The 23154-nt window shown below is 35.3% G+C and overlaps 6 protein-coding genes and 1 long non-coding RNA gene across 8 annotated transcripts in view; 4 read left to right on the forward strand and 3 right to left on the reverse strand.

Annotated features, from left to right (window-relative positions):
- Positions 1 to 394: 394 nt before the first annotated feature.
- Positions 395 to 4829, reverse strand: LOC6642385 (protein croquemort). The gene is made up of 5 exons (XM_002065418.4): positions 4655 to 4829; positions 2465 to 2682; positions 1303 to 2405; positions 1147 to 1237; positions 395 to 1084 (listed from the first exon to the last, which is right to left on the reverse strand). Exons 2-5 carry the CDS (start codon positions 2591 to 2593, stop codon positions 932 to 934), a joined length of 1476 nt encoding a protein of 491 aa, XP_002065454.1. The 5' UTR covers positions 2594 to 2682; positions 4655 to 4829; the 3' UTR covers positions 395 to 931.
- Positions 4830 to 4982: 153 nt separating this feature from the next.
- Positions 4983 to 6559, forward strand: LOC6642386. The gene is made up of 3 exons (XM_002065419.4): positions 4983 to 5235; positions 5296 to 6233; positions 6289 to 6559. The coding sequence occupies exons 1-3, from the start codon at positions 5049 to 5051 to the stop codon at positions 6400 to 6402; spliced, it is 1239 nt and encodes a 412-aa protein (XP_002065455.1). The 5' UTR covers positions 4983 to 5048; the 3' UTR covers positions 6403 to 6559.
- Positions 6560 to 6564: 5 nt separating this feature from the next.
- On the reverse strand, positions 6565 to 7979 carry LOC6642387 (tRNA-dihydrouridine(20a/20b) synthase [NAD(P)+]-like). The gene has a single exon (XM_002065420.4). The coding sequence runs from the start codon at positions 7886 to 7888 to the stop codon at positions 6674 to 6676; it is 1215 nt and encodes a 404-aa protein (XP_002065456.1). The 5' UTR covers positions 7889 to 7979; the 3' UTR covers positions 6565 to 6673.
- Positions 7980 to 8092: 113 nt separating this feature from the next.
- Positions 8093 to 9792, forward strand: LOC6642388 (acyl-coenzyme A thioesterase 9, mitochondrial). Its single transcript, XM_023175739.2, has 3 exons — positions 8093 to 8380; positions 8428 to 8670; positions 8732 to 9792. The coding sequence occupies exons 1-3, from the start codon at positions 8224 to 8226 to the stop codon at positions 9718 to 9720; spliced, it is 1389 nt and encodes a 462-aa protein (XP_023031507.1). The 5' UTR covers positions 8093 to 8223; the 3' UTR covers positions 9721 to 9792.
- LOC6642861 (rRNA-processing protein FCF1 homolog) lies at positions 9736 to 10556 on the reverse strand. The gene is made up of 2 exons (XM_002065422.4): positions 10480 to 10556; positions 9736 to 10404 (listed from the first exon to the last, which is right to left on the reverse strand). Exons 1-2 carry the CDS (start codon positions 10480 to 10482, stop codon positions 9805 to 9807), a joined length of 603 nt encoding a protein of 200 aa, XP_002065458.2. The 5' UTR covers positions 10483 to 10556; the 3' UTR covers positions 9736 to 9804.
- Positions 10557 to 13134: 2578 nt separating this feature from the next.
- The window catches only part of LOC124460291, a 28362-nt gene continuing 18342 nt past the window's right edge, over positions 13135 to 23154 (forward strand). Inside the window, exon 1 of one of the 2 annotated variants that reach the window (XR_006954221.1) lies at positions 13135 to 13830. This is a non-coding gene — a long non-coding RNA (uncharacterized LOC124460291). The remainder of the gene's footprint in view (positions 13831 to 23154) is intronic. The other variant, XR_006954222.1, reaches the window with a different exon arrangement.
- LOC6642862 (cAMP-dependent protein kinase catalytic subunit 1) lies at positions 15037 to 17497 on the forward strand. Its single transcript, XM_002065423.4, has one exon. The coding sequence runs from the start codon at positions 15754 to 15756 to the stop codon at positions 16813 to 16815; it is 1062 nt and encodes a 353-aa protein (XP_002065459.2). The 5' UTR covers positions 15037 to 15753; the 3' UTR covers positions 16816 to 17497.

The following is a 23154-nucleotide window of genomic DNA, read 5'->3' on the forward strand; positions in this document are numbered from 1 at the left end:
AAAACCCAAAAAAAATCAATGACTATATAAATTTGCGTAGATTTTTCTCGGTTTTAAAAGTCTATGGCTAAATTTTGTTAAATTTTTGGGTATTTTTTTTTGTTTTTTTGTGATTTATTGAGAAAATGTAAAAAAAAAATTTTTTGCCATATATATTACACAATACATATATATATATATATATATATATATATCTATATACATATATTAAATAAACATATAATTTTAATTTATAAATTTACAACAAAAACAATTTAAATTGCAAGCATTTGTGTATACGATAAGTAAAGGAAACATATTTAAAATAAAAACAAAAAATAAAAGTCTTCGAGTAAAAAAATTGTACGTAAAAGTTAAAAACAAATAAAACGCTAAAACTATAAAATATATATATAAAAAAAAATAATTCTTATGACTTTCGGTTTGATCAGATCCAAGGGTCAATTATTGGCTTGATATAATAGATATTTTAAATGAGAGATGAATCATTTTTTTTCGAAAACTAAACTCAATTTTAAGTTTATGGTAAGACATTTAATGGCTCTAACGCTTTATAATCTCAATTCTAGGCGTTTGTATTAGACCAAACGAAAAGCTGTCTGTTAGTGCTTAATGTTTTGGCATTTCTATGGAATGATTTACAGGGTATTACGAGAACAACTACCAGATTTAAGTAACATATTTTTTTAGAGTATATAATAGATGTATAAATTGCACTTTAATTATCACAAAAAATGCATAATGAATGTACGAAGATAGTTCCATTGTATAAGACTTAACTAACATAACTCAACGTTGAGATGAAACAATTAACAATTAATAATTCAACAATGACAATTAGTGAGAGAACAAGTACAAATCGTTTGAACTAGTGGCACACTTTGGTTAAAATGAAAATGATAAATGATTAGCTAGTTTAGTTAAGTTGTGTCTAATTTGTGGCCAGCATGTCCTCATCTTCTGCAGGTCGTCGTACCCAACGTTTGGTAACAGTTAAAGCCACGCCTGTTACCAGGAAAATGCTGCCAAAAGCTAAGAGACTGTAGCCAAAGATTACGCCATAACTTGATAGATTGATGGCCAGCTGAAAGATGAAACAGGTAATATTAAAATCTGATTTAAAGAATATTTAGTTTCTATACATACCTTTGCTCTGGAAGCCAATTCGGGAGTAAGTTCAGCATACTGATCAAACCAAAACATGGGCATCAATACCTTCTGGACACCGCGATAGATGCTACAATAGAGAACAAATAGTATAGGTATTAAGGGTAATTCAAAAAAGAATAGTACACAACTTACTCATAATCATCATCAGGTTCGAGCATCATGTTAATCTGAATACGTCCATGCACTTGAATTGGCACTCCTGTTGTCGGTTCAATGGCCAAGACGAATTCGTGTTTAGACTTATCAGGATTCAAGCCGCTAACCGCATTCTGATACGACTCATCAGCCAAGTAGAAATGCGGAAATGAGGAATAAATGGGAGCCTTGTCGCGACAAGCTTTGCACTCAACGACTCCCGTTTTGGGACACTCCTCCAGGCGGGGATCACAAAAACAGGCTTGATTGGGATAATTTTCGCCAGAATCCAACGTTTCATCAGTGCCTACCCAACGTGTGGCTGTCAAACCATTTGCTTCGTAGGTTCCCTGGGGACGTAGATTCATAAAGCGACAGGCATCTGTGGCAAAGACAGTGATCTCCTCCTTGACATTCATTTTCGGTGCAAATAAATCGCCGGTGGTGCCATTAACAATACCGCATGGCAAATCATAGAAACCCGTCTCGTTTTTGCCATTCCAATGGGTAAGACGACCCAAGTTGGCAATGTCATCGGTGCCCGTATGAATGGTGAAGAGGCCGTCATATTCCAAGGAACCATTGCGATCAGCCAGCCAACCGAATCTCGTATAAGGTATATCAATTGCTGTGGTATTGAACAGATTCAAGAAATCCGTTAAATTATCCTGGTAGCCATCGAATATCCATTCGCCCACTGGTTTTGTTGTATACAATTCTCCGCCCTCATGATTTAACATGAAGTTAATAATTTTCTTAAAGAATTTACGATTATGACGCATTTCATCGGCCACTGTGGCAGTGATAACATGTGCCGCCGTGACCAGATCATCTAATGTGCCATTGGAACGTTCCGTATCAAACCACCAAGTACGCCGCTCATAATATGCCACCGTATTGTTTTCGAAAAATGTGAAATTCTCCTTTTTATGCTTCTCAAGGAAAACATATGGACCCATTTCCACAAAATTCGGTTTTATATCATGATCACGTATATCCTCTGGATTTGTCCAATTGAACATATAGAATGATAGATATATGGGTATGGGAGCCTCCAGCCAACTGTCATAGGTATCAGTGCCGGGCTTAAGTTTCAGACCCTGCAGAGAATATAGAAAATAAATCAATATATCTTATACACTTTGTCGATTAGACTTACATCCTCAACCAGTGAATCGGCCAGACCGGGCCAAAAGACCACAGTGAGAACGCCAAGCACTGCAAAAAGTGCTCCCAGGCCAAATACCCAAACTTTACGTTGAGTTTCTCCGCAACATTTACAGCACATGATGTTCTTTTGTCTCAAGCCTCTTGTCCTCAGAAAGTTTCTTTAAATACAACAAAAACCTACGGAGTTACGGCTGGTCTACGTTGCATCTGGAAAATCAATAAAATTGAAGTTTTTTTCGTTAATCCATGTGTTTCTAATCTTTGGAATTTCTTGTTTTTTTCGTTTTATTGTTACGCTAATAATCAGGTGTCTTATCGAGCTAACCTGGGGGCTACTTAACTTGACGATAATCATCAATAATTTCTTGTCGTTTTGAATTTCGAATGAGTTTCAATGATGTACGTCCGTCGCAACCCAAATGACAGGCAGCCAAAATGAAAGAAAAAAACCTCAAAGTGAGATTAGAGTTTTATTTTTGTACTTTATTTATAAGAGTGCAAATTCTCAAGTGCCAACACTTGAAACTATCATATCAAACTTGAATATCATATATTTTCTATTTGAAGCAAACATTTTTGAAACAAAAACTATGAAAAATGTTTAAGTTCATATGAACTAAGAAGGTTTTTAATGTTATTTTGTCACTGTCCACTATTCTACCAACATTTTAAACTATTTCTCGTAAGACTGAATAATCCGATTGTTCTTTACGGATTTTCAATTGGAAAGCTTAGTTTTCAAATCAATTTGACTGCCTAATTCGGCTAAAAATCGTCTTTACACTCAAATTTTCACTTCAAAAATGATTTTTTAGTTTAAAATCGACGAAGCAAAAAATTTTACGTTTTAAAATGATTCAAAAACGACAATAGTCCTGAATTTCATCACAATTGAGACTTCTAATCACAATGCTTATTTCCCACTTTATTTATACAAATTTAATATATATCCCATAAGAAATTGTAATCCATTTTCCAAATATTTTAATCTCTTTTAAAGTAGTTATTTTGATTAATTTAAGTTTTGAGCTGATTGATCGATTGATCTAATAGTTTCGAAGTGATTTCATAATCTTCACTTACAAAATCGTTTCAATTATGGATGTCAATATTAATAGAAACGCAGAAAGTACAACCGACCGTACACTTCCGTAGTCAAAGAGAAACTGAAGTGACATTATTGACGTTTCCGAGTACTTAAGTATCCCTCCCGTTCATAGAACGTACAATACTCGAGATTAACAAAGTACAAAAAATTTGTTTATCAATGAAACCTAATCTGGTTTGTTTAGTAAACCTTTAAAAAACAGTGGCCAAGATAATGAGACTACATAACCGGCATTAAACTGAAGTTTGAACATTAAAAAGTTATAACTTAATGTTCAATAAATTGGGTGTGTCTTTTGCTTAGGTTCAGAGGATAATCGTCTTTAATTCCTCACACTTTCCATGGCTGTCTTTATGTCAAGAATTCCTATTTTTATTAGGTGGATAAGATACGACTAAACACGTATTGATGTGATTAGCGTATGTTAAGCAAGAGATATTTATGTATGTATTTATATTATTATTATTAGCAAATCAACAAAGATAAGCCTAACTAACTAAAATACTAAACGGGGCCTCAGTATGTTTAATCAAATACAAACTTATCAGATATCCTACATAAACACAAATGCATTTAAGTATAGATATCGAGTTTTCAATATTTTCTTTGTTCGTATGATGACTGAATTCTTTATATTAGACTAAGCAAATATATAATATACATATATGCAGTTGTATGTGCTCAAGCCTTTGTTCTTTGAATCTTGGAACCGGAACGCAAGTGATAATAATAAAAAAATGGGAACGACTGCAGTTATAGGAGTCATATGATAAGTCGCTGCAATGAACTTGGGCGGGGCATGGAAATGCATTCTAGAATTAAAGTTTTTAGTAAGAGTAAAATATGATATAAAGCTTGCGGCAACAGTGGGCCATTAAAACATTACACTATCAGTTACCGTTAGTTTTGGGTAGAAAACAGGGGGAACTCTTTCCTGGATTCAAGGTTTTATTTTTTAACCGGCAATTCAACTGATGACCACATACAGTTCAAGGGGCTCTCATTATAACACATTAAGATTTGTTTATTGCTATTTAGCATATACGTATGCATATATTTGTTATTACTCACCAGCAGACAGAGACAGGACAGACAGTTGCAACCTTGACACCTTGATGACCCTTATTAACTCTAAAGCTAAAACTAGATTAAGGCACTATGACTAATGCGTAAGATGCTTAGAAAAGAGTAATAGCTGCGAAAATTACTCTTGCAAAGTAATCCTTTAATTAAATTAACAAATATTTTTGCGTTTTGTTTTTCTTTCTCCCTTTTCAATGTTTTTCCCCCACTATTTTGGTATTTTTTCTGTTCCGACGACTTCGATAACTTTGCTCCGATAACGTCGATAACAAATCGAACATAGAAGCCTATCGATATATCACACATTACTGTATTTTTTGAATACCAGCTGTCTTTTGTTGTTATTTACATTATTCTAAAATCTATTTTGAATTTATTTCTAATGTGCAATTCATACCCACTTAACGACGATTGCTGGCTTGTCATTCTGAAATATGTATCGCTGGGAGATCAAATTTCCCTGGCACAAGTCTCGCCGATATTCAATGACGTTGTGACCAACAACTGGGCTAGCATAAGATCGGCAAAAATCACCCATGACGTATTAGAAAAATTTAAGCTAAATGAAGGTAAGTATTGTATGGAAACCAAATGCGTTTATCTGAATACATGCAATGGCTTTATTTCAGAGCAATTTGACGAGTTTATGGCACGTTCTTGCGGATCATTGCAGGAACTTCAGCTAAAAGGTGGCACCCAGGAGTTGCTTAGGTCAATGGGGAGTTATAGTTTTCCCAAATTAACTGTCCTCGACATCGAGATTAACTACAATGAAGAGCAGGCGGATGAAGAAACGCTTATGCTTGTGGAACTCTTTCCAAATCTGACAAAGTTAACTCTACACAGCAGCACAACGGGCAGGCATTTATGGAGATTGAACAAATTGAAGGAACTGCATCTAATTTGGTGCGAAGATTTGGATCCAATGACATTTGACGAAATCTTTAGTAGCCTAAAATTAGAAAAGCTATCAATACTTTACTATGGTTACAATGTCAATTTTGGCGATGGCTTGTTACCCGCTACTAAATGTCAAACCCTCCAAGAGGTTCTTATCGATGATCATCATCTGCTGGGCGATGTATTAACCAATTTACTACGATTACCGCATTTGAGAAAACTAACATTCTACACGCGTGACTATTACGAGCATCTTTTTAAAGTGGTGGCCCAGCAGCACCCATTGAAGGTTCACTCCCTAATGTTTAATGATGCTCTTTGGAATAGCGATCGGGCGACAAATGAAATTATGCGGATGACTAATCTACGTAGATTAGTCCTCCATGACGATGATATTGATACTGAAATTTTGTACAAAATTTTCAATTGTTTGCCCCATTTAGAGGAATTGCATTTAATGAAGATGAGATCTTTACCATTTGCAAGACAATTCTGGGATATGGTGACCAATTGCCCAACTCTGAATATTCTCAGTTTATCCAACACGAAATTAGATGAAGAATTTGTTAAAATAAGTTCTTTGCGCTTGGACCAAGTTCTGGATAATCGACGAACGCCACTCCGAATGCATCTCCATAATACAGGATTGGAAAATCATCCACATAATGTGAGTGTGTAAACGAATTGCATATAAATATTCTTATTCCTCGATTTCTTTCTAGATTCTCACAAGCTTGCGTCATCCAAATTTGATACTCTCACTTGACCCAATTGAATTAAACTTATGGAGTTCGCGATTTATTGAAATTGGTTTCAATCCCCAAATTGGCAATTAGGCTTATACAATAAACTTTTGAGTGTTAGCAATGTACATAAAAATTTAAAATTAAATAGGTCTGCTATAGAATAGATGGCCCAAGGACAATTAAAAATTTTGTTAGAATCCTTATTATAATACAGAAATTAAAAACGTTTTAAAATTGTAAAAATCAAGGGAATTACTTTAAATAATCTTTACTAGCAATTGCCAAACGTTTAACTTAACAATATATTTTTTTGTACAATTATTTACAAATTATTTCAATACGTTGAAACAAAATCTTTCAATCAGTCTTCTTCACTACCAAAGAGGCCATCTAGCTCTAAGCCTTCATCGGTTTCGGCTGTAGATTGAGTTTTAAATTCAGTGAAAAATTTGCCATCGCTTTGGGAATTCCATGTAGCCTCCAGAGCTGCCGTTTCGGCCGCAATATGCCTGGCATGTTTGGGTGGCGTGAAATGTGTGTAGGTGCAATTTGTATAGCTAATCGATTGATCCGTATTGACACTGGGTCGAATTTGATAGTTTTCATCAAGAAAGGCCATAACCTGTGGCTTTGTATCTAGACCATTGAATTGGACACGAAGTTTGCGCTTCATTTGGCTACTCCACATAAATGTGAGATGATGATGGAAACACTGAAAATGCAAATTATCACCGGCGGCACAAGCAATGTCCAGCCATTGTTGTACACATGACAAGGGCGTTACTTTGGCCTCGGGGTAATTGCTATTGAAGAGTGCCGGATTCGCTAGTAGGCCACGAGCAGCCATGACACCAGCTGCTCCAGTTTGAGACTGCAATTCGATGGCGTCCTCCCAGCTTTCCACATTGCCATTAACTATTAAAGGGATTTGCAGTGATTTTTGTACTTCGTTCATGGCAGGGATATTTAGAGTGTCCTTGGAGTGCTTCTGGGCAGGAGTACGACCGTGAAGTGTTAGGAATGTAACGCCAGTGTGCTCCAATTGGCGGGCCAGATCAATAGTACGCTCTAGGGAAGTCTCCTGGCTGCCACCCAATAGACGCATCTTCACAGAGACACTGAAATCCGTGGGCAATACTCGTCGCACCTCTCGCACGATGTCCTTCACCTGCTCTGGCTGACGCAATAGACCACAACCATAGCCTTTGGCCATAGCCCAGGACTGCGGGCAACCACAGTTCAAATCAATGCCGTCTACATAAGGATAAATCAATTGCGCTGAGGTCACAAACTCCGATGCATCCTTGGCCGCGAATTGTGCTACAAGCGGCTGATCATCCTGATCCGTGCTAAACTCATTTTGTCTGGCCTTTTCGCTGTTGTTAATAGATTCCGATATCATCATGGGGGTAAAGCACAATTGAACACCATTCTGGCGGAGCAATTTCCTGAATTCGAATTTACTGTATCGCACCATCGGTGCACTAACCCGTAGAAATGGTTCCGTAGCTTGACTCCGGGCATTAGCGAATAAAGCTGCAATGTCGTGGTGTGGTCTTTGTTGCGGCAAGTGCATCTTGGCTTCAAAGGATCAACAAAATCAAAATAAAAACCACCAGTTTAAAGCAAAACAAACAACTGTAAGAAATTTCCTAACGCATTTCGCACGTGGAGAACAATTGCCATGAACGATTTCCATGGTTTCACTCCGATAACATTTATCGATATTTAATTATAGCGTAGGTAACGGTAATTGGTGCCGTTTATGTTCATTTAATTTTCTTTCAAAATATTAAAAACAAACAATTATTAAACTAGACATAATGAAAACTTGTAATATTTAAATTAGCTTAATATTAAATTTATGTCAAAATTTAGCTAACGCAAATTGAGAAAATAAAATTGTTTTCAATGTTTAACATTTCTTTACGTTTACCCGAAAAACATTGTAAATGGCATCTACTGCGTTATCTGCATCATCAGGCTAATTGCTTAAGATGTCGTGTTTCAGATCCTTGTGACAGTCTGGATTTTTATTCAGGCTATAGTTCCGGAACCATGTCTGAAGGTAAGATAAATATCTTTCTATTACAAATTTTCATAATGTTTTGACAGTTGCGGAGAAAATACGGCAACAGATTGGATGGGAATCGCGCTATAATAGTATTCCCAAATGTCGAAGTGGTTTACTGAAATATCAACCGAAACGTGAAGATTTGCCCATTCGATCTATGAAGGATTCATATACAACGGCTCTGTTGCCATTAGGATCAGATGGAAGGATACGTGAACGTTATGTGAATCATTTGGGTAGAGTACGCATGGGCCGAATGATGGAGGAGCTGGATATATTTGCGGGTAAGGGCATCGCTTGTGTTCCTATATGTGTAGCATTCGTTTTAAATGAGGTTCACTGCAGTTTGGATATCCCACCGGCACGTTAAAGTGCCCAATTTACCCAAAAGCATTCCCTTGCCTTACACCTTTGTCACTTTGAGGGTGGATAGCGTTGAATTTTTGCATTGCAATCATATGGGCAATGTTGATCTTAAGCTCTGCGGTCATGTCTCCTGGACGGGCAAGAGTTCAATGGAGATAACAATGTATTTGCAACAGAATGAACTTACCATAGCAAAAGCCATATTTATTATGGTGGCTCGCAATGCTACCAATACAGGTCCTGCTCCAGTGAATCCTTTGAATCCGGCAGATGAGCAGGAAGAACTCTGTTTGAAATTAGCCACAGAACGAAGAAACGTTCGGCACAGCAAGCGAAAGCGTTCCATCTTTGAGGTGCCACCAACTAAACAAGAGGAGGCCATCATGTATAATATATTCACTCGGACCAAACCTGATGATGATCTGGATATATATGAACGACCATTGCCACCAAATAGTCGATGGATGTCAACAAGTTTTCAGAATACAATTTTGCATTTATTTCCCGAGAATCTGAATAGTCAGAACAACATCTTTGGTGGCTACATAATGCGCAATGCAATTGAAGTTTCCTTCATCACGGCTAGCATTTATACTAGTAGCAGTCCTTTGATTAAATACTTTTCGGATGTATTGTTTTTGCGTCCGGTACGGGTGAATAGCTTTCTAAAATTATCCAGCTATGTTGTCTATACATTTGGCAAGTATATTCAATTGATGACCATTGCCAATGTACTGGATGCCAATACATTTGAGGAAGAGCAGACAAATGCCTTTTATCTCATCTACGAAGCTGAAAAGGAGGTGCCAGAGGTTCTGCCCCAATCCTATCCCGAGACATTGTGGTACATTAATGGTCGACGGCAATTGCATGCCTATTTGGATAAACAAAAGGAGCACGAAAGCAATCAATTGCCAGTCAAAGTGGACATTCTTAAGACAACCAAAAAGGAAAAAGGTTGTTCATAAAGAATACGCCAATCATTTTGATTGTTATTTACCATATATAAAGCATGTACATTTATTTGTTTATGAAAACTACACTATTTAGAACTACGCCTTAACCCCGTACGCCTCCGGCATTCGCTCGATGGCATATTTGTGGGCCGCCACGTACATAATTGGCACTCCGGGTATCTTTCGTATGCGATTCTTAAGATCCTTATCGTTTGTGGCTACAATATAGCACTTGTGTTGACGCACCCGCTCTATAATGCAATCATCCGCATAGGTGCCCTTATGTAGACAGGGTAATCGTTCGAATCGAGGATCGGATATGATACGCAACGCCAATTTGTATTTGTTGCCCAGTTTTTCGAGCTCAGCACGCACACAATCGGATATGTAGGGTATGCACTTGGCATAGAGACAATCCATCATTCCCTGAACAATATCGAGCTTATTTTTAATGCTAAAGTTGATGAAATTTGTGTCGAGAACTATGTGATATGGAGGTCCTAGTTGTGTGTTGTATTGAAAGAACAAAGCTGAGCTTTGCTGGGTGGCTTCATGGAGTTTGATTGCATGGGGATCCGCTTCCTTCTTGCGTTTCTGTCGTTTTTGCTCCTTAATGCGGGAATCTGTAGGTTTCAGCAGGCGCTTGAGTTGAGCATTTCTTTGCTTCTTAATCTTCTGGGTCTTTTTTTGTTTTCCCTAGAAACAAAATAAATTAAGAAATTAAATGTGTGCAAGAATATATTATGCAGGTAATTGCAACTTATTATTTACCATTTTTTAATATATATAAACAAACGAAAATTGCACGTGTGGAGTCAAACAGATGTGCTGAGCGAATTTAAATTCGGTGAGCGAATTCATTTTGACTGGGCGAATTCATTATGGCTGGGCAAATTCATTTTGACTGAGCGAAATAAATCAATTTGGCTCAATTTGAAAAGAGCCGTGGCGAAAGTTCGAGTTTGACTCTGATGTTCGACTCCTTTGCTCGATGGTAGCCTCCTTTCACCCGATGTTCACCCCCGCCGACTAAAATTCCACAAGTTGCATCAAACTCGTTCAAAGGCAGGGTTGTCGCAGAAGTTGCATCGAGCTCGTTCGAGGCAGGGTTGTAGCAGAGTTGCGTTGTGCGGGTGTTTGTAATTTTTTTTTGTTGTTTTTATTTTCAAGTCGGCTGCGAATTCAAGTTGTGCGCGCGGACGTGTCGTTTTTTGCCGTGGGAGAAAATATAAGAAAATAAAAAATTAATTATTTAATTAATTAATATCTCGAATTGTGAAGTGTGTGTAAGCAAAAGAGAGAGAACGAAGAAAAAGCAAAACAAATACAAATTGTTTTTTACGATATCGTGGATGGTGCGCAACAATAAAATTTTTTAAACAAAATCGAAAGAAAGAGAATTGTCGGTCGGCGGATATAACGGGTATTTTAATTCTAGCGAATAAACATACAAAACACAACAAAAGATATAATTAATAAATTAGCAAGGAATACAAAAGTGGAAATTTTAATGCAAATGTGTTTGTAAAATTGGCCACAAATAAATACAAAAATAAAAGGTAAATGCGCAAAGTCAAAGCAAAGGCAGAAAAACGCAAAAAGAAAAGAAAAAAAAAGAGGAAATGAATGTGTAGAAAAAATCGATTATTCAATCTGTCTGTGTGTGTGTGTGTGTGAATGCGGGTGTATGCGTGTGCGTTAAATAAAAAGTAAATTGTTATAATATTTAGCACAATGTGCAATAAAACAAAAGTTTAGCAAAAAATTCATTATACAAAAAGAAGAATTTTAAATAAAGAAAATGTGTATAAAACACACAGACTCACAAACACACACGCATACAGAAAGTAATGGCAAAGTAAAAAGTGCAAAGGCAAGGAAAAGTAAAACAAAATAACAAAAAGAATTAATTTAGTAAATGAGCAAAAAGAAAAATGTCTGATAATTAGAAATTTTCTTAATTTTAAAAGGCAGAAAAGAAAATTTTAAACTGTATGTAGAAGCAACAACTGCGTGTGAGTGTGACTGTGTGAGAGTGTATGTGTGTGTGTGTGAGCTGCGGCCCCCTTAAGCCGTTGCGTGTGTGTGAGCGAGTCAGCCGTATTATCTCAGTCATCAGCTGTTTGACACTTGACACGATCGACGCACCGCCAGACCACCCCTCCCTCTCCCACCAACGACCCTATGAATTTTATCAACTAAATAAATTGGCGCTTGGATTTGCCTTGTGTTGTTTCTTGTTTTTAACAATTAATTAATTCAAATTACATTTTTGTAGGCTGGAAAAAATTGTTTTTGCTTTTGCATGACATGTTCATTTCTTTTTTTTCGCTTAATATGTGTATTTAAAAACGATCTGGCAACGATCTTGAAAAATTTATTTCGTATTGATTCAGGTCGGGGAACCTGTTTTGTTTTTATTAATTTTTTTGTATTTTATTTTGGGGTGTTCTAGATTGCATTCCATTTTGCAGTTAATGTTTTTATTGTTTTCAATATAGGGAATTTTAAAGGGATATTAAATGGCCTCTAACCTGAATTAAATTTAAATCTTTGTGATATTTGAATAAGTTAGCAAATAAATTAACAAATGATACATAATTATTTAGTAGTAGATACCAGTCCAATTGTTTTATATACCATATAACTTGTATTTTTTATACCATGCACCCATAGGGTGAAATTGTATATTAAAGTCGTCAAAATGATTGTCCATCTGTCCGTCCGTCCGTATGAACGACTATATCTCGGAGACTATAAGAGCTAGAGCCACCAAGTATGGTATGTAGACTCGTGAAGTATGTAAACATATACAGTTAACTTCGATTTGGACCACGCCCCTTACGCGCCCAGAATTTACATAAAACTGTTTTTCTTAAAAACTATAAAAGCTAAAGACATCAAATTTGGTATGTATACTGACTCAATAGAGGCGCTTAAATTTTGCCACGCCCACTTACGCATCCATACTTGACTATCGTAATCTAATTCGGCAGGCCAATCATTCTTATTTATTTCTTCCAACCTACCAAGTTTTAGTGGTATTACGCATTAACGTGTTTTACTAGGCGGTCCATGAGACCGAAGTTGACCGTATGACAGTGGCGGCGCTAAAAAAAAAAAAAAAAAAAAAAAAAATTATTCGTTATCCACAATCGTTTCCTTTATCCCCGACGGAACTACTTTTTAGTATTGCTTCATCAGGGGGAAACTCGACCTACGTCGGGGTTCGAACTCGAGAACAACAGAATTGTAGATTTAGTAGGTCTCCACTGAGAGTGGCGGCGCTAGTGTGCTCCTGTGTTTGTAGAGTGAGCGAGACAGCATATGCTATGAGGCGTTTAAAAACAATTTAACAGACATTCATTTCGTTTTCGAAATTTGAAATATTTTTTCATTTGGTACATGGTATGCCAAAGTCGGCGAGATGACTTACTTTATTTTTGTTTGCCATCTCTAGACCAAGATAGGGAAACAAACTCAACTTCATCCAGGATATTATAGCTTTATACTATAAGCCATTTATTTAAACATAAGATAATTCGAAAAATTCTCCTATTTTGAAATCTTTTTAAGCTCTGAAAGTTGAAGTTTTTCTTGTTTAGTTGCATGTATTTTTAAAATCTGTTCAAAATCAGGTCTGATAATAGACATTTTAGTATTAGACTTAAAATGGCAATTGATTAAATTTTACTTGATTTATATAAATCAGAGCCATTAGATATAATTGATAAGAAGGCTATGCGAAATGTGTTTCTAAGACTACTTCTAAAAAAAAATTAACAGTTTTCCGCATTAAGAGTACAAATTAGTTCGTTCCAAAATTAAACTAAAAATCGTCATTCTTGAAATATATTTGGCAGCAAACAATTAACAATCCTCTCTAAAATTATCAAAATTACTCCCTGTTCATTTCAAATAGCCAGATCTATTCATTCAAAAGGGATCGAACTAATTTATACCTTCAGTACTCCAAATATATATTGTCATAATGGCAAAGACTCAATTCTTAGTTTTATTTCATCTTACGATGAATCGCTTAAACAAAACGAAGGGCAAGAAGAATTCAAGAAAATCTAAAGGAAAGCGAAAGAGTCCGAGTCGCAAATTAAAAGTAAGTAAGTAAGTAAACTAACGGCTGGCCAAGGAATTTATTTAATTAATCGACGGCTCTTCTCTAACACTTAAGCACTTTATAACAGGGTACAGGTTTAGTCGGTAACTAAACTTGAAAGCACACTACTGAAGTTTCAAAATCTGAATTTCAACAATTAGTTTAGATAATTATTCAAGTCTTTGGGATAGTGGGATTTATATATTACCTTTCTCTGTTTGATTAGAATATCTGTTCGTTTTTTTTTTTGTTGTAGATTATTAGTATGAAAAATTAACTTTAATAAATTAATTTGAATTTTTTTTGTTTCAAGCGTACTTCTACTTTTTGAAGATTTTCGTAGATAGAAATTGTTAAAGATTAAATTTACTTTTATTAAAGTTATCCAAAAAGTTATTTTTAAGAGTAACTAATAATATTTTACGAAGTCAAAAAATATTTAAAACGGGAATGACCATTTTTGGTCAATTTTAAAATATTTTACTCCAACCTTAATTTTTCAAATTCCCTGTATGATAGTAGGAAAACTTGTTGGTCAATCGCCCTGGTTGATAAAACATTTAGTTATTTAATTGAATTATTAACATTCCAACGAGTTTCAAAAGTGACTTTTTTGAACGTCAACCTATATAAAATTAGCCCCAATGTTTATTTATTTTTTTTTTAAGACTTTAGATAAAATTATATGGAATTTATGATTTTGATAAACACCAAACGTTTTAATTTTAGAATGAATTTTGAGTAATGTCATCTGTATGTAACTTATCAATTATTTCAACTTATCATATATTTAATTATAAAAACTATTTAAACATTTGCAGACAATTTTTTCTCCCATTAAGTTTAAAGAATTTTCCATAGAAACAAATTGCAAATAATGGTTTATTTATCCAAACAAATTTGTTTAATTTAATTAAAAATAAGAATTGATTAATTTTGTTAGGGCTCTAATTTTGATTATCACTAATATTTTAATCCAAATGATATCCCCTAAATATAGTAACGTTTCAAGTTGCTATGGCATTAAGAATTGAGCAAATTGTTGTCTGTCTTCTTAGCATTGACATTTAGTATTAGTAATTTGCTGAAAATTCAATTAACAAGCTAATATTTCTATGTTTTTTTCTTCTTCTTCTTCTTCAATTCTCTTTGCAGATTCACGAGATTTAATATTTATATATATATATTAATAAAGTTTATGTGTAAAAAATTAAAATTAAAGGCATATACAACAACAACAACAACAACAAAAAAGTGTTAAACCAAATGTTAGTCTAAGCATAAAGTGTAAAACTAGTTTAAGAAACAAAGTGTTAACCAAGCAAGAGCGCAAGCAAAAGCTAATCATTAAATACACACACACACAGCCCATACATACACATACACACACACACACACATACACACGCATCAATTAACAAGAAATTGATCTAAAGACAAAAGATACGAAAATAATATTCAGACCAAAAATAAAAACGTGCTGCTAACCGCCGCAGTGCGTTCGTCTAAAATTTCCTAATCCCAACCGTTTTTGATAACTTCGGCAAAATAGCTAAATCCATATTGCAATTTCTTAAAAAGAAAAAATCTCATCATAGTTCTTCGTCAACCGGAGGACAACAGCAGCTGCAGCAACAGTCGACCAGTTACGAGGGCGAGGGCGAGGGTGACGAAGGAGGTGCTGGTGGGGGTGGAGGAGGAGGTCTGGAGCAGCAGCAGCAGCAGACGACCACCGCCGGAGCCGCTGGTACCAGTTCCGGCCAACAACAACAACAGCAACAAAAAAAGACAACGGCAGATACTCCATTAGAGACAACAGCTTCTGGAACTTCCTCTAGTTCCAAGGACCACGAAGACCAGCAGCAGCAGCAAGCTCAAGTATCGGCCACAGCCACATTTCGTTTATCCTCGCTAACCGGTACCATATCGAAAATGGGTAATAACGCAACAACATCCAATAAGAAAGTCGATGCCGCCGAGACTGTCAAGGAGTTCCTTGAGCAGGCCAAAGAGGAATTCGAGGATAAATGGCGTCGCAATCCGACCAATACCGCTGCCCTCGATGATTTCGAACGCATCAAGACACTGGGCACCGGGTCCTTTGGCCGTGTCATGATCGTCCAGCATAAGCCAACAAAAGACTATTATGCCATGAAGATACTCGATAAGCAGAAGGTTGTCAAGCTGAAGCAGGTGGAGCATACGTTGAACGAGAAACGTATTCTGCAGGCCATACAATTTCCATTTTTGGTATCGTTACGCTATCATTTCAAGGATAACTCCAATTTGTATATGGTCCTCGAGTATGTGCCAGGCGGTGAGATGTTCTCACATTTGCGTAAAGTCGGTCGCTTCTCGGAGCCCCATTCCCGTTTCTATGCGGCACAAATTGTCCTGGCGTTTGAGTATTTGCATTATTTGGATTTAATCTATCGAGATTTGAAGCCCGAGAATTTGCTAATCGATTCGCAGGGTTATCTCAAGGTCACCGATTTTGGTTTTGCCAAACGTGTCAAGGGACGCACTTGGACCTTGTGCGGCACCCCAGAGTATTTGGCACCCGAAATTATATTATCGAAGGGCTATAACAAAGCCGTCGATTGGTGGGCCCTCGGCGTCTTGGTCTATGAAATGGCAGCCGGTTATCCGCCCTTCTTTGCCGATCAGCCCATACAGATCTATGAGAAAATTGTCTCTGGCAAAGTACGTTTCCCCTCGCATTTTGGTTCCGATTTGAAGGATCTATTGCGTAATCTACTGCAGGTGGATTTAACTAAACGCTATGGCAATCTAAAGGCGGGCGTTAATGATATTAAAAATCAAAAATGGTTCGCCTCAACCGATTGGATTGCGATCTTCCAGAAGAAAATCGAAGCCCCGTTCATACCGAGGTGTAAAGGTCCCGGCGATACAAGCAATTTCGATGACTATGAGGAGGAGGCGCTGCGAATTTCCAGCACTGAAAAATGCGCCAAGGAGTTTGCTGAATTCTAATAGAACAAAACCCACACACACACACACATACACACTAACACACATACATACACTTGTTGTCCAAATACAAAATACAATTTCAAATACAAGAAAAACGAAAAAGAAAAACAATTTCAATGAATCCAAAATCAAAGTTGAAGTCGAAATCGTCACCGTCGTCGTCGTCGTTGTCGTCGTCGTCGTCGTCTTTTAGTCGTCGTCTCGTCTATATGTCTACAACTTACAACAACAACTGCAACTGCAACTACAACTACTATTCTGCTAAAACTACAACAACAACTACTTTTGTCTAGCTGGGCATATATATATATATATTGCTATATATATATTCCGCATCTATAACTCTAATTAAATTGGATTTATCATCACAAAACCCATCTCATCATTAATATTAATCATCAACAACAACAGCAACAAATCATTTGAATGTAAGTACACTGCAAAAAAAAACAACAAAAATTTCAATTGAAGTAAGAAAAATAAGTTAAAATTATCTATCGATGAGATCTTTTCCTTTTATTTTGTATTTGTTGAAATGTAAAAGAAAACTGCAGCAGTTGTAGCTTAATGCATATAAGATCTGTTTATTTTGTAATATATTCTATAAACTTAGCTTTTATTATTTAATTTATGTCATAAGTAATAAATATGAAATCACTGTCATAGTATATATATATTGGAATTTGGTTTTGAAATTATTTATATACATATATAGAAGACAAAGTCCATCTAAATATTGGGCTAAACTCGATTAGATGGGATCTGTGGGATCTATCAATGTGGTTTGCTCTCGGTTGTCTCTAAACAAAATCCGCTCTATTAAATAGAGAAATGTATTCAAAACGAAGCTGGAGATCGTTAGTTGAGTGATTGGGACTGGAAACGGAATCAATAAATACAAGTGCTGACGTTAAGTAATCGATTTCTTACTCTTTCCTTAGAAGCAAATTCCTTTAGCATTGAAAGGAATGGAATGTAATCAATTCAAACGAAAACCCTTACAAAAATCACTCAATTTGTTGTGAATGGTGTTCGGATAGAAGTTCCTATCCTTCCTGTGAGAATATTACAAGGAAAATGGTAAAGGAGAACAACAAGCAGGACAAAAATGTTAATTTAGATTCAAGTAGGCGGTAAATATCTACTATAGCTACTCGGGCCCAAAACGCGTTTAAAATACATAAATTTGGTATCAAACAAAAGAGGAAAATTCCACGAGCACGACCTCAGGTGCGCCTTGGCGATTTATTATGTAGTTTTTGTGCAATTAACAAAAGAAAAATCATGTTTTTAGCGGGATTATAGCTAAAAGCTTCCGGCTAAAAGAAGCTGTCAAATTTTGAGATAGCGTTGCCAGATGCCAAATATCGGATACTCGAATACGCGCTTTTTGAAACTTGTGTTCGCACTATTCTCAACAATCGAAAATATTGTTGAGTTTACATTATTTCTTGATTTTAGAGAACAAATATAGTTCAGAATACAATATTCGGCTGCCAGAGGAGCGGAATATTCCTTAATTTTATAATTTAGAGTAAAATATTTAGCTGCCAGGGCGGTCAGACAACGCGCCAAATAAAAAATAGCATTTGCCAACACTGAAATCTAGCTTTAGCCGATTTTTTCACTTTTCAACACTGAAATCTCGAGTAGCTTAAGTAAATATTTACCATCTTCTTATTCAGTTATATAACTACATTTATTCGGTGACGTATGAATAGTTAACTTACTGTAAATAGTCGAATCTTCTTCGATTACATTTATGGTGTGACGTATAAATTAACTTATTATTAAAAGTTATAGCCGTCTGGGTTTTGGAACGATTAGGTCGTTTGATTTCATTCATTCGGGTATGTCTGATTCGATAACCCACAATAAATAGTCAGATTCATCTGAATTTTTGAATAATTCACTTGTTTTGTTTTCGAATTCTTAGTTCCTTTGAATTAAATTCATTTGGTGACGTTTCAAGACTCAACTAATTGTGAACAGTCAGAATACTATAGGACTCGACTAATTCAGTCTATATATTCATTCAGTGGCTTATGAATAGCCAACTTTCTCTGAAAGTTTTGAGTTTATGAGTAATAAGATTGTTGTTACTCATCATTCATTCTGTTACTAAAATTCATTCATTAGTTTTTTTATGATTCAAAAGAGTAATCATTCTTATAGCTTATTAAATAAGCTTTTTTGTTTTTGATTTGAGCATTCAATTTATCGATATTTTAAATTTTCTGCTTACCAAGTCAAACGATCATCGACTCAATCGATGACTTAAGACAGAAACAATTTAAAATCCAATATAAATACAAGCGTTGAATATAATTTGAATAATCTTCTTATAAAGTGAATATTGAATGGAATATCGAATCAAGAATATATCATTGTTAATCTCTACGATTTCTCTCAATGTTTTTGTAAAAGACAAAAACCAGTAAACGTTGAAGACGCCATTTTGTTATGACTTTTGGCAATTTGATTGATTGATGGGTACTACGCACAATTTGATTGATTGTTTGTTTGGACTCGCTTTATGCGTGAGTGCCCGACTGCCTGACTGACTGCCTTCTACATGGGAGAATGAGAAAAAGAAGTAAACGACAGTTGATTATGATGAAAGACAAAAGCATTTGTGTGCTCTGGTTTAGACAGTTCTCGTTTCGACTACATATTTTCCTTTTAATTAGTTTCGTACTGAACTAGATAAACTTCTCCTCTGCTACTGTTCTGCTCATTATTCCTGGTATCCTAAAATCGAAATAGATATTACAATGAATTTGCAATATGACAAGTGTTGTGCCCCTGCACATGTGTGGGTGTGTGTGTGTTTCTGAGGAAATATGTGTCTCAATTTTCACATGGATTGGTGGAACAAAGCAGGGGGAGGGTAGGGAAAGAAAAACAATTATGTGAGATAATAACTGTCAGCATGGGCTCTAAAATATAATGAACTGTGTAATGAATCAGTTGGTAAATAGTCCATAAAACAAAAATCTGACAAACTATTCCACAAAACTTGATGGAGTAGAGCAAAGAAAATGAGTCAATCAAGATTAAAGTGAGATGTGGGCAAGTGGAGGAGGGAAACGAAGGGATTAACTGTGCTTAAGATTCTTTCAATCGCCATTCAAGGTCATCTATAACTATAGAGTGTTCCTATTTGTATCCTAGAATGGGCCTTGATTTTGTAATCTTTTGTGAACATATTCTACTTAAATATTTACCTATTCGCGTGCGGCCAACAACCTCCGCAAATAAACAACAAGAAGAAGAAAAAAACTTGATATTTATATTTACACTTGACCCAAATGGTTAACTTGGTTGATGGAACTTGGAGATGGCTTCAATATGAATAATGTCAAGCCCAACCGCAACAAGGAGAACAAGAAGAAGAAGAAGAAATGGCAGAACAAAAATACATAATTCTTGGTTTTTTTTTTGTGTTTGTTTTGCTTTTACTTTTGCGTGTTTCCTAACCATTAGTAAAATAATAACAATAAAAACACACACACACACAAAAGCAGAACGAAGAAGAAAAATGAAAACTAAGCCAGAAACGTTCATAATTAATATTTAAATAAATAATACAAAAACAAAAAAAAAAAAGCTGCGTGAATAAAAATCATAAAAAAATAAAATAAAGGCAGAAATAATTAAGAAATTTAACTGCGTCCAGTTCTAACTTTTTTTTTCTTTTTTAGATATTTCGTAATACATAACACGGCCATGACCTTGTTTGACCTTTGTCAAGTCTCATAGATGCTGCTGTTTGTTCCCCCTCTCTGTCTAACACTGTCACTTTCTGGCTCTCTTTCTCTTTCTCTAGACGAAAGTTTTATATTTCTTGTCCATTTATAAATATGAATATATATATATATATACAAATGTATATATGTATATGAATATTTTCATGTGACATGTGTCGTCTACATTTTTATTGGCACTAATTAACGCCAACACCAAGAACAACAAGAACCAAAAAAAAAAAAGCAACTCATCAATCAAAACGGAATTTGAGTGTTTTTGCTGTTGTTGTTGTTTTCCCTTTTCTCTCTCTGCCTAATGTTAGTCATGGGTACTAAGTGGTAAACTCAATTCATTTTTCCTATTTACTATATTTTGCCCAAAATGAGCTCAATGGATTTCTGATTGTTTTATCAGTTCATTTTTAGTCGCTTTCTGGTAGGTTTAAGTTTTGGCGCTTTATGGCCTCATTGTGTCTGATAACTCGAGTCAAGATAGCATGATAAGTATAAAGCCACAAATTGAATCATTGAGCCATCATTGAATCAATTTTATTATTTAAATATTAGTTTTCTAGATTGATTTCAATATTGAAAAACCGATTTTAGATCAGGAATAGCTAGTAAAAGAACTTCTAGTACTATGGCATTTGGAGTAAATAGAAATTTATATATTTTCATACCTAGTTGGTAGCAATATATTTATATTTATTATTTGGTACTTTAAGTTTGTTAAATTATATGTACATGTTTTTTATATCAAACTTAGATGATAAGTAGTATATGTTGTGCTATCTTTAAAATATTAATAGATAGATAGCTTCAGTTGAATCTTCTACAAAGTAAATCGATGCATCTATATCACTTTATATCAAAATGCATATTAAATGCAGTTACTGATCCTGGAAAGGGCTGAAGTGAGCGTAATTTCCTCCTCGGAATCCAAGACTTTATATACAAAGATGGTCAAGATGCGATATTGAATCAAGAATTTTCCTCAAAAATGTCAGATTTACGCCCCTCAATATAGAAATTAATATCTTTCGGTTTTAGTAACTATTTTGTCTTTATATCGCACGAGTTTTAGTACCAATGTTTAATAATTTTGTCAAATAATTATCAAAGGCGATGTTTATGCCTTTCTTTAAAGTTCTAAAAATTCGAAATACAGTAGAATGCGGCTATGACGACTCGGCCTTTAACGTCCATCCGGTTATAGCGACTAAAGTTTGATGACTGATTGGTTGGTCCCAATACAAACTTATATGAAAGGGTCTCCGGTTAGTACGTCATTCAGATATAACGACAAAAATCGTCGGTCCCTTGAGCTTCCTTATAACCGGATTCTACTGTATGCGAAATATCATAAGAATTTCTTATATCACTAGAATTTTGATTAAAGATTTGAGAAATTTATGAACAAGAAGACCTAAGGGAAATCCCTCTTGGTATTCAATACTGGGCGAAAAGGCGTATTCTATGGCACATAAATTTTGGAGTACTGGATCAATCAATAATTATATCAATGCCAGCATCAATAATTAATGTCAAATTTTAATTTAATCGACTGTTATGATGGTCCCAAACTTTGCAAACAAAACTTTAGTAACACAATAATACGAAAAATGCAAAGATATATACTATGTTGATTTAACTAAATGATGGCTTTTTTAAGGCATTGAACTAAATTTGTTGTTATTAATGGCCTTTAAAACATCTTAAATATCTAGTCGATCTAATCAAATTGACTGAAAGGCTTGTAATAATTACATATTTCCTTGTAATAATTACAGATCCCTGTAAAAGTTCAGAAAATTGAGTCAGTTTCAAAGGAGCATCCGATGAACTTGAATTTAATTTTTGTTTATCTAAATTTGCAATGATTTTTATATATTTTCCATTTTTCTATTAATAATTGGTTAACTCTCAAAGACTTAAAAGTGGCTTAAGGCAATTATCCAACTTCAACAACTTAGTTTTTTTTTATTTTTTGAATTATATGACAATCGATTAAAGTCTCCCCAAGGCTTTATAGGGTTAAGAAAATTCAATAAATTTTTGCTTTCTTTGTTGATTTTTTCGTTTTAAAGTTGTCCAGTTGAGATTAAGTTTAGTTATTGCTCTTTTCGTTGTGCGTGTTTTCTCGTGACGTTCTGCAAAGAAGTCACACATTTGTTTGGCTCCAATAAACACTTAGACCAAGTTTAGCAGCAACATAAATCTCACACACACACACACACACAAAACGACCAAAACGAATTCAACTGCCAACGCGTTTTGAAGCTGAGACGTTGTTGTCTAGCCAATTAATGTCTGCTGTGAGATAGAGAGAGAGCGAGAGAGAGACAGAGAATCAAGACATTTGGAGGCGTCCGACTAGGCCCCAGCCAGCCTTGTAACAGTGCCCTCAAATCAGTTAGCAAGCAAACACGCACGAGCTGCAGCTAAACAGTCACAGCAACAAAAATACCAACACCAACACAAATTGCAACTGCAACTGCAATAATAACAATAACCGTGTAGACAATGCTCGTAATTAAAAGCAACAACTGCAAGCAACTCAAAAGAAGATTGCAGTTCATTGTGCCCAGCA

The sequence above is a fragment of the Drosophila willistoni genome, assembly GCF_018902025.1.
Source record: "Drosophila willistoni isolate 14030-0811.24 chromosome 2R unlocalized genomic scaffold, UCI_dwil_1.1 Seg167, whole genome shotgun sequence".
In the NCBI taxonomy this organism is placed as follows: domain Eukaryota; kingdom Metazoa; phylum Arthropoda; class Insecta; order Diptera; family Drosophilidae; genus Drosophila; species Drosophila willistoni.

What these genes read in the sequence shown, in the direction of transcription:
- LOC6642385 (XM_002065418.4), bottom strand. Translation starts at nt 2,593, where the DNA reads ATGTGCTGTAAATGTTGCGGAGAAACTCAACGTAAAGTTTGGGTATTT. An exon ending in CCGATTCACTGGTTGAGGAT is followed by an intron (nt 2,406 to 2,464) that starts GTAAGTCTAATC and finishes TATTCTCTGCAG; the next exon opens with GGTCTGAAACTTAAGCCCGG. An exon ending in GAACCTGATGATGATTATGA is followed by an intron (nt 1,238 to 1,302) that starts GTAAGTTGTGTA and finishes TCTCTATTGTAG; the next exon opens with CATCTATCGCGGTGTCCAGA.
- LOC6642386 (XM_002065419.4), top strand. Translation starts at nt 5,049, where the DNA reads ATGTGCAATTCATACCCACTTAACGACGATTGCTGGCTTGTCATTCTG. An exon ending in AAAATTTAAGCTAAATGAAG is followed by an intron (nt 5,236 to 5,295) that starts GTAAGTATTGTA and finishes GCTTTATTTCAG; the next exon opens with AGCAATTTGACGAGTTTATG. An exon ending in TGGAAAATCATCCACATAAT is followed by an intron (nt 6,234 to 6,288) that starts GTGAGTGTGTAA and finishes ATTTCTTTCTAG; the next exon opens with ATTCTCACAAGCTTGCGTCA.
- LOC6642387 (XM_002065420.4), bottom strand. Translation starts at nt 7,888, where the DNA reads ATGCACTTGCCGCAACAAAGACCACACCACGACATTGCAGCTTTATTC.
- LOC6642388 (XM_023175739.2), top strand. Translation starts at nt 8,224, where the DNA reads ATGTTTAACATTTCTTTACGTTTACCCGAAAAACATTGTAAATGGCAT. An exon ending in TTCCGGAACCATGTCTGAAG is followed by an intron (nt 8,381 to 8,427) that starts GTAAGATAAATA and finishes ATGTTTTGACAG; the next exon opens with TTGCGGAGAAAATACGGCAA. An exon ending in GGAGCTGGATATATTTGCGG is followed by an intron (nt 8,671 to 8,731) that starts GTAAGGGCATCG and finishes GGTTCACTGCAG; the next exon opens with TTTGGATATCCCACCGGCAC.
- LOC6642862 (XM_002065423.4), top strand. Translation starts at nt 15,754, where the DNA reads ATGGGTAATAACGCAACAACATCCAATAAGAAAGTCGATGCCGCCGAG.